Source organism: Homarus americanus, unplaced genomic scaffold (genome assembly GCF_018991925.1).
Source record: "Homarus americanus isolate GMGI-L3 unplaced genomic scaffold, GMGI_Hamer_2.0 scaffold53975, whole genome shotgun sequence".
Lineage (NCBI taxonomy): Eukaryota > Metazoa > Arthropoda > Malacostraca > Decapoda > Nephropidae > Homarus > Homarus americanus.
The window spans coordinates 131113-144618 of record NW_024733110.1 but is presented as its reverse complement, the minus strand read 5'-3'; the positions used below and the strand labels follow the sequence as shown (position 1 = coordinate 144618).

Genomic DNA, 13506 nt, shown 5'->3' with positions numbered 1-13506 from the left:
AACCAAAAGAGCGGCGTCACCAGATGCGCCGCCGTATCCTAGCAACCGAGCCAAAGACCGGTTACTTCTTGGGTTTTCCCAACATGACTCATAGATGACTCACGGCTGCTGGGTATATAAGCTCTGTCTCTCCATTGAGATTCATTCTAGCCTCACTTCTACAACAAGCAACACCTCCTCCTCCGCCGCTGCCTGGCGCCCCTCGCTTCTCCACGCCTGCCTGGCGGTCCTCGCTCCCGCCAGCGAGCATGGCGACCCACCAGCTGTCCTTCTCTGAGCTTCCTCACCAACCAACTCTCATTCTGGTCTCTCTTCTTGAACAAGCAACACCTCCTCCAGCAAGCTCCACGCTGTCAGCATTCATTCAACCAGGAGGCCAGCAACAGGCAACATCTTCTCTAACGAAGCTCCTGCACATCTACCTCCTTCAACACGCTACTCACCGAACGTCTCTACTGAGCAACTCCTCACCACACGGCACCTCCAGCACCAGACTGTAAATCATATAACGTATATTATACAAGAAAACCACCTTAGAGTTTCCATCCATCCTGAGTGCTAGACAACATTAATACCACGAAACCCTACACTGTATACAAGTGAGATGAAGGAGGTTAGGGTTTAGCACGTCTAGAAAAACGTATAGGTAGTATTACCACTCCCGTAATGTCAGTAGTTCGAAGTCGAAATTCTCGGTGAGGTGATCGTCACTGTAGTTCTTGATAGGACGCTAATGAGAGTACATTTGTGCATGTCTAACTATTTCCGGTTACCTGATACTTGCTGATGAAAGGTAACTTCACAGTCACGTTTATAAAAAGTTTATGGGTTAAGTTTGCAAACCCAAGTGGTCTTTTCTCCATTTATCAAAAAAAAAAATATTATGCAGTCAACTAGAATATCACCGTAATTAACACTTTGAACTGTAAATGTTAGTGATGGACGGAGCTTATCAATAATAGCTTTTATGTTGACGTCCATCCGTGTTGAGATTTTGATTTTGATTTTGCCGCTTACAGCGGCTACTTTATTGCACACCCCACACTCATCCTGTGAGCGGTAGTGCAAAAGGATTACATAATAGAGTTTACAACGGGTCATAATAATTAACTCCCGTTGTCAGGATAATATGGCACCAAATGTTACACAGTATTTTAATTACATTATTTGTTTAGTTCTATACATAAAGGGTAACTTATTCACAAATGCGTGAGTACAGGCGTGTGAGGCAGTATGTCTGGCCGCACACTTTGTTATTCACATTTGCGTGAGAAGTATTCAAGCACATTGTGTATTTGGTTCTATACATGAGAACTGATATAGTTGCTAAGTGCAAAAAACTGGATACAATCTTAATATGTCGGCTATCTTGCCATTAGAGATGAAGTGTTGTGCCATTTCACACACAGTGTGCTTGGACCTGTCCCTAAAAAGTTCTATCTTCATACAGTCGAGGACGTAGTGTTCAAATGTGTGGCCATATGTCTGGCCACACATTCTACATTTAGTCTTGTTTACATCTGCTTGAGGAACATACTGCCGGAGGAACTTACATCCTATCCTTAATCTAGCGGTTACAACATCTTGTAATCTAGTGAACTTGTTACTTGCTCCATATACACGTTTCACTTGATACATGTCATCATGGTAAACTATGGATCGACTAGTGCCTGTTTGCACTTGTCTACTTGCGTCAAATTCATCAATAAGTTCATTCCTAATTACAGTTTTAAGGGTTCTTTTTGACAGACCCAAATTGTATTCAACGGTGTCTTTGCAAGACGCGAGTTTGGCGAGGGCATCAACTCTGTCATGTTTTATGAGGCCTATGTGAGAGGGGATCCACAACAGTTTGACCTTGACACCCTGGTCAACAAGGTACGCATATTTGTGTCTGGCTTCAGAGACAAGAGCGTGACAACCTGAGTCTAGGGTGCCAAGGGCAAGTAGTGAGGATAGAGAGTCAGTGATGATGAGACTGTCAGTGACAGTGGTTTCAATGAATTTAATAGCAGTGACAGTGGTTTCAATGAATTTAATAGCTGTGAGTATGGCAACTAATCCAGTTTGTAGGGTGGTTGCCCAGTTGTTAATTCTAACTCCTTTTTCAATTATATTACCATCAGGTTGAGTCACAACAATAACACTTCCAGCCCTCCCACAGGCGGTGTTAAGAGATCCATCAGTGTAGATGGTCTGTGTGATATTATCATCAGTCTGTAGAGTGTGTATGTGTTCAAGAGCTCTCACTTTGGCAGTGTGTTGGAGATAAATACATTGTATAATTATTTTTTTAGGCGGATAACTCGGTATTGTGATATCGAAGGGAATTGTCCGCCAGGGTGGCAGGAAGCGCTGTTGTGTCTCAACTTTGTACAGGTGGTCTAGTCCAAACATCTTCAAATGTGTAGCTGTAGTTTGGATCCATTTAGACTAACCAGTCCCATGGTTCATACATTCTAGCAATTTTAAGGAAACAATGTTAACAGGATCACCACAACACTTGACAGCTGCTGGAGTTGGGGAGTCGACTTATACCGTAAGTATACCTCTATGACCAAATATTTTGCTTGAAAAAGGGGGGTCGACTTATACACCAGGTCGACTTATACTCCGCCATATACGTTAGTTATGATATACGTACTTAACAGTGAATATACCAGATGATATATATTTTTTATTTTAAATGAACAGTGTAAGAATAAGTTATTACTTTATTATTTAACCCTCTCAGCCTCGGAGTCCGAGACACATACGTGCATGAAAAATTATGCTCAGCCTCAGAGGTTTTTACCGAATAATAGTCGATTTTTTTTTTTTTTTTTAGAGCTCATTTCACTGCCATTGAATTGTTTTAATAATTGTATTGGGGTCTCTTCTCACATAAATTTGTCTGAAAAATTGTATGAAACCATAAAAAATTTAAAATTCTTGAAATTTAATCCACTTTTTTCGAGTACAAGTTGAAAAAGTAGGAAAATGTTTAGTAACACCTCGATTTCCATTCACATTTTCCTTGTATTATGGTGTTCATTGATATGTAGTACAGGTTGAACCTCTCTAGTCCGGCAACCTCGGGACCCGACCGGTTCCTGACCATGGAAATTCACCCTTTTCCTGGACAGATAGTGACTTACGCTTACGTTAGCACCACTTTCACTGCTTCGTGGTCTCTTTGAAGACATATTGAAGGGTTAAAAGTCGTACAGTAGCTTCTCAAATTTTGCGAGTTTTTAATTCAATGTTTTTTATTTGGACATACAAAAAAAACACTACATAATTTAAAATTTTGACTGCAGAAACTCGAATTTCGACGGGTTTGAACGGCCCACCAACGTTCAGACGTATACAATCGTGTAAACAGCGTCATTTCTCTTATGTACAAAAGATTCATTATTGTTTATTACTGAATGTCTTTGTTATTGAATTAATGTTTATGTGTGCAAAATGAGCAATACAATTCATTAATAATTCGTGGAATATTAAAACACACGAGGAGACGAGACGGCTGCCGGCATTGTTTTCGTTAATGTTTACAAAACCAGTGACTGATTGGTTCTACATATAAAACAAGAAAATAAGACCCTGGTTGTAGCTGTAGAAAAATTAATGTAAAAATTAATATGGTTGTTTGAAGTAATGTTAATAAATGGAACAATATAAGTAGCTAACCATTAATGGTAAAGGAAAAAAGTGAGACTGCACATATGTAAGTGAGCACATGTGAAAACATATCGTCATTACTCTACATAAGAATATGAAAGCAACACTTATTTACTGCTCATATATATATTAAAGGGTCAAATGTTGTACTCTGTATAGACAAACAGAGAGAGAGAGCAGAACTGCCGGATGTAAACAAACCTTAATTGAGTTATAGTAGTATCTGTACTCCCAACCTTTCCTCTGTCTGCAGAAAAACAAACTGTCCTGGTAGCACAATATTTGTAAGGCTGAGAGCCATATTAGTGCAGGTAGGTCAAATTGTCTCTACAGCGTGAGATCTGCGCCTTGAGGTGGACTGAGGGAAAGAGGCGGACAAGCGCCTGCGGTCCCCAATCATAGCCTCTCTCGCTCATAGCAAGGTTTCTTAGCTAATGGGAGTCCACATTTCTACAAAAATGTCATAGGAATGTTATACAGTGGTCCCTCGGTTAACAAGCACAATCCGTTCCAGCATGTTGCTCGTTAACCGAAAAACTCATTAACCGAAACCATTGTTTCAATGGGTTTTTGGGTAATTGGTTCCAGCTCACAGAAAATTGCCAAAATTCAACAAAAAATGTAGAAAAGCACACTTACTTTGAGGTGTGTATGTAGAAGGCTCCTGGATGATGATGATGATGATGATGATGGGAATTAGAATGGGGATGGAGGAGAAGGGAGAAGAAAAGGCATTGGGGTGGAAGAGAAGTCACCCCATGGTGCCATTTCACCCATAAAATTTTAGTTCTCTTGGTGTAATTCAAAATTATTTTCTTTAAATCAACATTGCACTGCATTATATATTGTCAATATGTAAAATAAATTTCAAAATGACCAATAATTTGCTTGGAAACACAGAAAAAAAACATTTAGTTGAAGAGAGTCTCAAGCAATATGTTACCTCCACTGAAAAGAGAGAGAGACTAACGCCTGTTTGTGCGTTAACAGGCTGGATGGCGTGCCAGAAGCTAGTTTCTTTACCTTCAATTATGTTCAATAATTGTTAAAATGACTAAAAAATATTAATATTAAACTTTTAAAATTATTGAATAGTATAAACTTATTGATATTTACTAAAATAGTAAGGAATTTAAGCCCTAAAACCAATTACTGTATTGGCGGACTAATACTACAGCTGGTGGACCGCCAAATGCAAGCGAAAACATGTTGGGGTCGGCTTGTAAAAAACTCGTTAATCGAGGGATTGCTCGTTAACTGAAGTTAAGAATCTTATGGAAGGTAACTCGTTAACCGAAATCTCGTTAACCGAGGCGCTCGTTAACCGAGGCGCTCGTTAACCGAGGGATCACTGTAACACTTAAACCATTTTTTTTATTTTCCAACTGGCAAAAGGAGGGAGTGGGGGGCCAATCAGAGAGAAAAAATAGAGAGAGGAGGGAGGGTGAAGAGGGTGGGAGTGAGGGCTGGTGGCACGTGGCATGTTCCAGCCTGTCCCAGTGACGAGTCTTATCGCACCAATAGGGGGGAAACATAGGGAGGAGGAGGCTCCTGGGAGAGAGGGTGGGTGGTGTTTACTGTATTTTTCTATTAATAACTAGACTTCAGTACCTGCATTTGTTTTTTTTACTATACTTTTTGGTGCTTGGCCTCAGTCAAAATATTGGTAATACCTGGTATGGTTTGCTTTTATGCAAACAGTACAATGACCTTCGACTTTCTGGTGTGGTCTTAATACATTATTGCTTCCATGCAATGAAAATTATACGTCAACAATGCATATTAATGAAACTGCAAACACTACCCGTCAAAACAATGCAATTTTTACGATAAACAATCTGTTCAATTAATATGACTTTAGTATCTTATAACCAGCTTTAACAGCTCTATACTCTGCCACTTGCATGAACTCAATATCTTCATTGGTTCAAAAGTTGCATCATCTTTAATTTTCCAAACTATAAAAGCATTTTTCTCTATTGTGATTTTTGGCACTTGGCCCCTTGTTGCACTCGGCCCCTCATATATGGTACAGTGGGGTATGCTATAACGAATCTAATTGGTTCTAGAACCTTGTTCGTTATAGCATTCGTTCGTTATAGGATTAATCCGTTCCAGGCCCCCAAATACAACCACTTAACACTGAAAAATATAATATAAAATTGTAAAAAATGTAAAAAAGTGCATAAATATGCATCTAAATCCCTGAAATAAAGAATATCATTAATATTTGTAATAAAAAAACAATAAATTAGAAAAAAAAAAAAAATTAAATAATGTTCGTTGTAGGAGTTTCGTTCGTTATAGCATTCTCAATTTTATAGGTAAAACCGTTCGTTATAGGAATATTCGTAGTAGGATCCGTTCGTTATAGCATACCCCACTGTAATTCAAAGTACAATAATGATAATGTGTTTAAGTAAACTGTAAAATATTATTAATTCTGGATTTGGGCCAGGTAGAAAAGTGCATCGTACAGCATATGCCATAAAATACGGTAATTTCCCTTATGACAACTGGGTATTTGTCACCAGCCCAGTCAAGTACTACCTCCCTCCAATGTGACGTGATAGCATACACACAGTACAGCAGTCCTCATTTATGACTTTCTTTTCAGGTGAAGAATACGGCTAGTCCTCATGGATATTGTAGTGATTAGATCCACCTCCATCTGTAGTGACAATCTCCAGGCAGAAGGTTACCTGTCAGAATTCATACTTAACACATGGCTTGAATTAATAACAATACAGTGGTGGCTGTTGGGAAGACACACACGTGGGAGGTAACCATCTTTATTGTCACTTTTAACTTCAGAGTTGGGTTTGTGTGCTTCACATAACTAAAAATCACTGTAAAACTGATTAAATTTTTCAGTCACGTGATTATTTATTTATTTTTTTTATTCTTAACTTCTGATTCCAATTGTTCCTTTACTCAGTTTCCTCCACAAAAGCTTCTTGGATCTCTCAACAACCATTCCTTCCCATCTTTCATCAGTCATTCTTTTGCTGAATATCACAGTTTCCTTAACCCCACTCTTATCCCCCTTTAGTCTTCCTTCTTTCTGTACTCCTTACTTGTAACTAAAACTAGGATTTATATGCCTGTGACTTGTCTATTTAATAAGTAACCTAACCTCTCCCCGTCCCACATTTTTCTTGTTATTCATTTTTGTTCCCATAAAGCCTCTCACCTTAGCTCTTATCCAAGCACTTGTAACATTCCTCCCCAGAGAATTTAATATTTCTTCATACATAATACACAGTGTCCATTGTTTGCACCTTGACATAAGATAAGAAATAAAAGTAATTGTAATAAATTCTTTTTTATTTATCCAGAAACAGTTAAGCAAAAGCAATCTTAAATAGAAGCTTAAAACATTTATAAAGATCTATGGAGTAATAAGATGCTAGATGCAGTAAATAAGGATATAAAAGGATTAGGTTTCCTCAAATATGAAAGCCACTTACAAATTAATCCACACAGAAGTGATCAAGTATATAGTAGGCAAGGAAGAGGTGATCACATGGAAGAAACAATAGAGAATGAGGTGGATTGTGCAGAGGATGGCGTGGGCCCTTCATCATCTTGTGGTCCCAACACCTTCTGTACATACTGGGGATTAACTACAATTTCTTCTTCCATAGCTTGCAGTCGGCGCTCAACCTCCATACACAACTGCATCTGTGTGCAAAAAATAAACACTTTACAATGTGGTACAGTAATAATGTAATACCCTAAGAGAGGTTATCAAGCATATTTCTAACATGAATGATGTCAAGTGTAACAGTAAAACAACTACAAACTAAATGAACCCTTTGAAATGTTTGCCAAACAGTAGCTAGCAGGGTGGCTATGAATGCACCGGAACCATAATACTGTACTGCATCACGTTCCCGCCGGAACAGAACTAACTTAGTGTTATAGCTATTCAAATTATGTTCAAGTTGTTTTAAGTATACATAACATTCAGAACTCCTAGTACTGTACTGTATGATATTATTGGTTAATGTTTATACTGTAAGTCACGTGTGAAACTAAAGCTATGAATATAAAGGTTTAGGTTATTTATTGTTTATATAATGCCATCAAAATGATGCATCCAATACCTGTCTGGTTTAATGATCATAAGCTGCCTCTCACTCAGTGTCTTGTACTATTGTCACCTAAGTTGGTGAGTTCTGAGGTGACTGAAGAGGCCGATATGGGACCGGTAGGGTCGTTCACAGAAGTTGCATATGTGGAGGGGCTACAATTAGTACGGGAGGGGTGGTGGCAGAGTATTTCTGGCCTTGGCGCTTGTCTGCCTTGTTATGCAGTCGGGCTAACTCGAAAGTATTGACACCTAGTGTGGTGCTCCTCCAAGCGTTACGGTGCGAAGTAATCGTCTCCTTCGAGAACTCTCACTTTTACGCTTGCCAGCCATTTTAAAGGGAATTTTATTAGAGAGAGCAAAAATTTTATCTTTTGTGCAAAATATATGACGTTTATATTCAAATTATTCGCTGTTTTGCAAGGATGCCAGCAATGTAACTTATATTCTCCTAACTTTAGTCTGAGCTATTATATATGACTAAAACTTAAAGCCTTCTGAAAACCCCCAAATCTTTCTTTGGAAGGTGGGGGGGGGGGGTAGGGAGGAAGGGAGGGGTGACAGTGACATGTTTGACAGTTGGCACCTGTGGTGTGAAGTATTTAGATGTTAATTTATGTCCTTTAGATTGAGTTTTTATTCTATGCTTATTAAATTTAATAGAAGTAACCGGGGTGAATTTAATTTGCATTGCTGGAATTCTTATAAGATAGTGATTAATTTGAATGTAAACATGCCATAGTTTGCACTAGACAAAAATTTTAGTAATCATTTTGTACATTATTCTGATACATGTACAGTTCAGCTTTGTCCTTAGGACAGTGTGTGCATGTAAATGAGTTTCAATAAATGAATAAAGTTACATATATAAGCCAAAAATAGTTGAAAAACTTTATGTAAACAGAGCTTGGATGGCTAAATTTTAGAATAACCAATAATTTTAATACAGTACTGTATAAAAAAATGCACAAATATTAAAGAGCACAATTTTCTTGATATTTACTCCAATGGAAACGAATATAAACATAGAAGAGATTACTGAATTGGCTGAGTACCTCCACAGCTTATCAGCTAATATTCAAAACTAAACGTGATTTTCGTAAGGATTTCGTTAATCAAATTTTTTTTTCATTAACCGAGGGACCAATGTGTGTGTGTGTGTGTGTGTGTGTGTGTGTGTGTGTGTGTGTGTGTGTGTGTGTGTGTGTGTGTGTGTGTGTGTGCGTGTGCGTGTGTGGTTTCCGTTAGCCGGACTCCCTTAAACCTGGAAACCTCCGATAGCCGGAATTTAAATTTGTTTGAAAAATCATTCCCAAAGCCAGAATTATCCAAAAATTTCCGGATATGGGAACAAATTTTCCGGAGTTGAAAATCGAGAGAATTTTCTGAAAAGTCTTGAATAAAGACAAAAGCTATTATTGGGGGGACCTGAACTGACTCGGTGTCGGGTGTCACGAGAACGGGTCAAAACGTCTTGTATCCTTCAAGTGAACTTCTTTACAGTGCTGTACTGACCTCTTTATCAAGATGAGCCATCATGGTGGGAGAGTTGTACTTCTCTGGGTTGTCCAGGAACACCACCATACCATCCCGCTGATTAATGCTGGCATGGATCTCTCCATCATCAATCTGTTGAATCAAAATAATTAGTGATATATCACTCAAACTTTGTATTATACTGTACAACTATTCTTGAACACATTATAAAAACCAAAGAAATCACCAGTAATGAAATCTGCCACTTTCCAAAATTATTTTTGTGAACTAGGTACTTAACCCAAGTGTGGATGGTAGTACACCTTCACCAAAAGCAAAGATAGAAAAATTCTTCCTCTGCTTTAGAGTGACACTCAACAATATACAGTACTGTACCTCAACATTCATGAGGGATAGGTTACTGGGACACTCACAAATGTAGAATTAACCAAATAACAGTCTTTAATACCCTAGTGTACCATAAATTAGGAAAAATATAAATATTTATATATTTTTTATTTCAGCCCTCTAAATACTACATAGGTATGTACAGTTACTTTATGTACAGTTGTACTGTGTTTTAATAAAAAATTATTAAATAAGAAGCAAATATATGTGGTGTGATGTTAGGGAGGTCAACTGGATTACAGTAGCAGTAACGCATCATCTACTCCCGGCCTCACACGGCCCGTGCCATACCACCATGTCTGCACCAGCGGCACACACATGACTACTCGCCTCACACACAACGCTGTCAATGAAATATGCGTACATTCTGAATATTAGGTTTTCCAGTAACATACTTATGACTGGGAAAAATATATAATTTATCCCAGTCATAAGTGTAATACCAACATTATGGGAGCAAAATAATTAGCAGTGTTACTTATGTATATAAAGTGTACTTTTCTTGCCTCATCATGAACTGCTGAAGATATTACTACTCCTCCTTTAATACCTGTGGACAGGGATCATCCAGAATGTCAGATGAAGGGCCGGCAGGTGAGGAAGCTGTATCGGTGGAGTGAAGGGGAGAGGCAGGCCGTGAGTGTGGCAGGGGTGATGCAGACGACACCAGGCTGGTTGGTGAGGAGAGTGACGGGAGTGGAGGAGGAGGGAGGGGTTGGATCTCGGCTTTTGAAACATTGTTATTGGCAATTGTTTGGCTTTCTTTTTTAGTTCTTCATAAATTTCTTGACAAGAATGTAAAACATTCTCAATATTCTGCTTCACTTTGATGTTTAATTCCATTGATGGGTCATAGTCGTGTTAAATTTTTGGCACACTTGAATATATCTGCCATCTTATGTAGAGTCCAGTCATTATGATCCTGGTAAGCTGCTCTAAGTAGTCATCAGGTTTTATCATAAAGTCTGCCACATTCCCACACATAAGGAGTGTAACCCAATCTTTTGCTGTTTTAAAACCTAAGGCTGTCTTTTCTTCCTGGCTGAGATATGTGGGTGTGGGCATCCTCTTATACAGTAAGTCCTCATTTATGGTTAAGTTCTTGAAAACACAACGTTAACGGAATCAATTTTCCCCATAAGAAATACCACATATACTCGTCTATAATTCTACCTCGTTTATAGGTTGACCCTGATTTTTTGACCAAGAAATAATTAATTGATGATATGCCTCATTTATAGGTCGACCCAAGTTTTTGAGGGTAATGGAACAGCAAAACCTTCACTAAAAACACTCTACGTCCTATAAACTGTACTGCAGTGTATTGTACTGTACAGAAAGCACTGTACTGTGCTGTACTGCACTGTGCTGTACTGCACTGTACTACACTGCACTGTACTGTACAGTAAACACTGTACTGTGCTGTACTGTGCTGTTCTGCACTGTATTGTACTGCACTGTACTGTTCTGCACAGCACTGTACTGTACTCATTACCATCACAAATAACAAAACACATTACCATATTCAATATGTATTTCTGAGCTTCCTGTGGTGTTGACAGCTGGACACGGTTGGCCACGTCCGCCAGAGAGAGGGTGAGGAAGGTCCGGGTGAGGCGCTGGATGTTCTTCTTATACAGAGCACTTAGGCACTGCTTCACCAGTCCCATATTCTGGTCTCTGTCAAAGTGTTAAAAACAATCAGCAAATGTTGACAATGACTGGTAGTTTTACAGCTGTTGTGGTACAGTTCTCCATTGCTCTCTGTGAGAGGCTTCACCAAACAAGAGGATAACACCCAAGAAGCCAAGTAATTTAAACCAAAACACTCAGTTTATCAAAACAAACATAATATCACTTTTCTTTTTCTTTTAGGGTGAACAACCCACCTGGGCACAGTTCATCAACCCAAAATAGAGCCTAGGGGGGGCAAAAAAAGTAAGAGTATAAAGAAATTAAAAATAGAAGAGAAAAAGACTACAGTAAGTCCTCGGTTAAAATCGGGGTTACGTTCCTGAAAACGCAACGTAACACGAAACAACGTTAAGCGGATCAATTTTCCCCTTAAGAAATAGATAAAATATGGGAGTTACATTCCTGAACCTCCATTTTGCCCCATGAAATACATTACATATACAGAAAATCATTGCCATTTCTATAGAAAATAATGCATGCATATACAACTACTAAGTTTGTATTGGTACACACCGATGGGCAGAGGTGGTAGAGCGAGCATCTGGTAAGTAGTGAAGGGGAGGAGGAGGATGGCGGGACTGTGTTCTGTTAGTTAGTTCAAATCCTCATTGGTGAGCTCTTCTGTATGGGATGCCAGGACGTCCTCAATATCCTCTGATTCCAGCTCATCAAAGCCTGCCTCTCTAGCCAAGCTGAGGATATCCCTATTCACTGCTGGGACTAAGTCCGTGAATCCCGTAAAACTGTTGACGCACTCGGGCCACAGTTTACGCCACACACCATTCAGGCAACTTTCTGAAACCTCTTCCCATGCCTTGCCAATGTTGTCAATTGCATGAAGAATGTTGAAGCCACACCAATATTCTCGGGTCGTAGGTTTATTTTCTCCGTCTGTAGCCTTGAGCAGCTGGGCCATAGTACGGAATAAATAATACGCCTTGAAAGCGGCGATGAAGATTTGGTCCATAGGCTGCATCAGTGCTGTCGTGTTGGGAGGCAGGAATACAACTTTTACACTGTCATGTAAGTCGTTGAGATTGGGAGGATGAGCTGGAGCATTGTCAAGGATCAGAAGAGTTTTGAAGTCTATGTTCTCCTTGGCCCAGTATTCCTTCAGTGCAGGGACGGCATACACGTTCAACCACTGGCTAAATATGGCGCCGGTTATCCATGCCTTCTTGTTTGCTTTGTAGATCACTGGAAGGTGATCCTTAGAGTAATCTTTCAGGGCCCGTGGGTTAGCAGCGCGATAAATCAATATAGGCTTCAGCTTGAAGTCGCCGGCAGCGTTCATGCCAAGCAGTCTTTTGCCGCTTTAAAACCTGGCGCTCTTTTCTCTTCCTTGGAGATATAGGTCCTCCCAGGCCTCTTCTTCTTCAAAAAAAAAATAAAAAAAAATAAGAGAGAGAGAGAGAGAGAGAAATGACCCTAGTGGAGAAGATACAACTGGACAAACTTAGGAGTGGCCAAAGCTTTGCTGCGTGTGGCATCAACGAGTCAACTGTCTGCTACATCAAGAAGAAAGATAGGGAGATTCATAATGCTGTTGTCCTAAGTGCCCCTCTTCTGCCAAGGTAGCTGCTAGTGTGAGGAATACAGCTATGGTGAAGATGGAAAAAGCCCTGAACATCTGGATTGAGGACTTTAACCACCGCCACATCCCACTCAGCCACAAGTTTATCCGAGAGAAAGCGAAGGTCCTGTATGACCGATTCCATGCTGAGGAAGGTGGTGAAGGTGGTGCTAGTGCTGGTGGTTCTGGTGATACCACAAAGAAAAGTTTTAATGCCAGTAAGGGCTGGTTTGAGAACTTCAAGAAGCACTACAACCTGCACAATTTGTGGATCACTGGTGAGTCAGCCTCGGTGGGTGATGCAGCAGCAAGGGAGTATCCTGTGATCTTTGCTGAGATTATCCAGGAAAAGGGCTGCAAGCCGGAGCAGGTTTTCATTGCTGATGAAACTGGCTTGTGGTGGAAGATGTCAACCAGGACGTTCATGTCCAAGGAGGAAAGGAGTGCAAAGAGCTTCAAGGTGGCCAAAGATCGTGTTTCTCTCCTGCTATGTGGCAATGCTGCAGGACACATGATCAAGCCCATGCTGCTGTACCATGCCAAGCATCCGGGTGCACTCATGAATAAAGACATGCACCTCCTCCCAGTTTTCTACCGC

General features: G+C 39.8%; 1 protein-coding gene across 2 annotated transcripts in view; it reads right to left on the bottom strand.

The window, feature by feature from the left end:
• Positions 1–6975: 6975 nt before the first annotated feature.
• Positions 6976–13506, bottom strand: part of LOC121869254 (COP9 signalosome complex subunit 3-like) — a 29849-nt gene continuing 23318 nt past the window's right edge. For both annotated transcript variants that reach the window (XM_042370501.1, XM_042370502.1), the window contains 3 exons: positions 11161–11320; positions 9272–9385; positions 6976–7347 (listed from right to left, as the gene is read on the bottom strand). In XM_042370501.1, the coding sequence (XP_042226435.1) occupies positions 7186–7347; positions 9272–9385; positions 11161–11320 (436 nt within the window). In that variant the 3' untranslated portion in view covers positions 6976–7185. The remainder of the gene's footprint in view (positions 7348–9271; positions 9386–11160; positions 11321–13506) is intronic.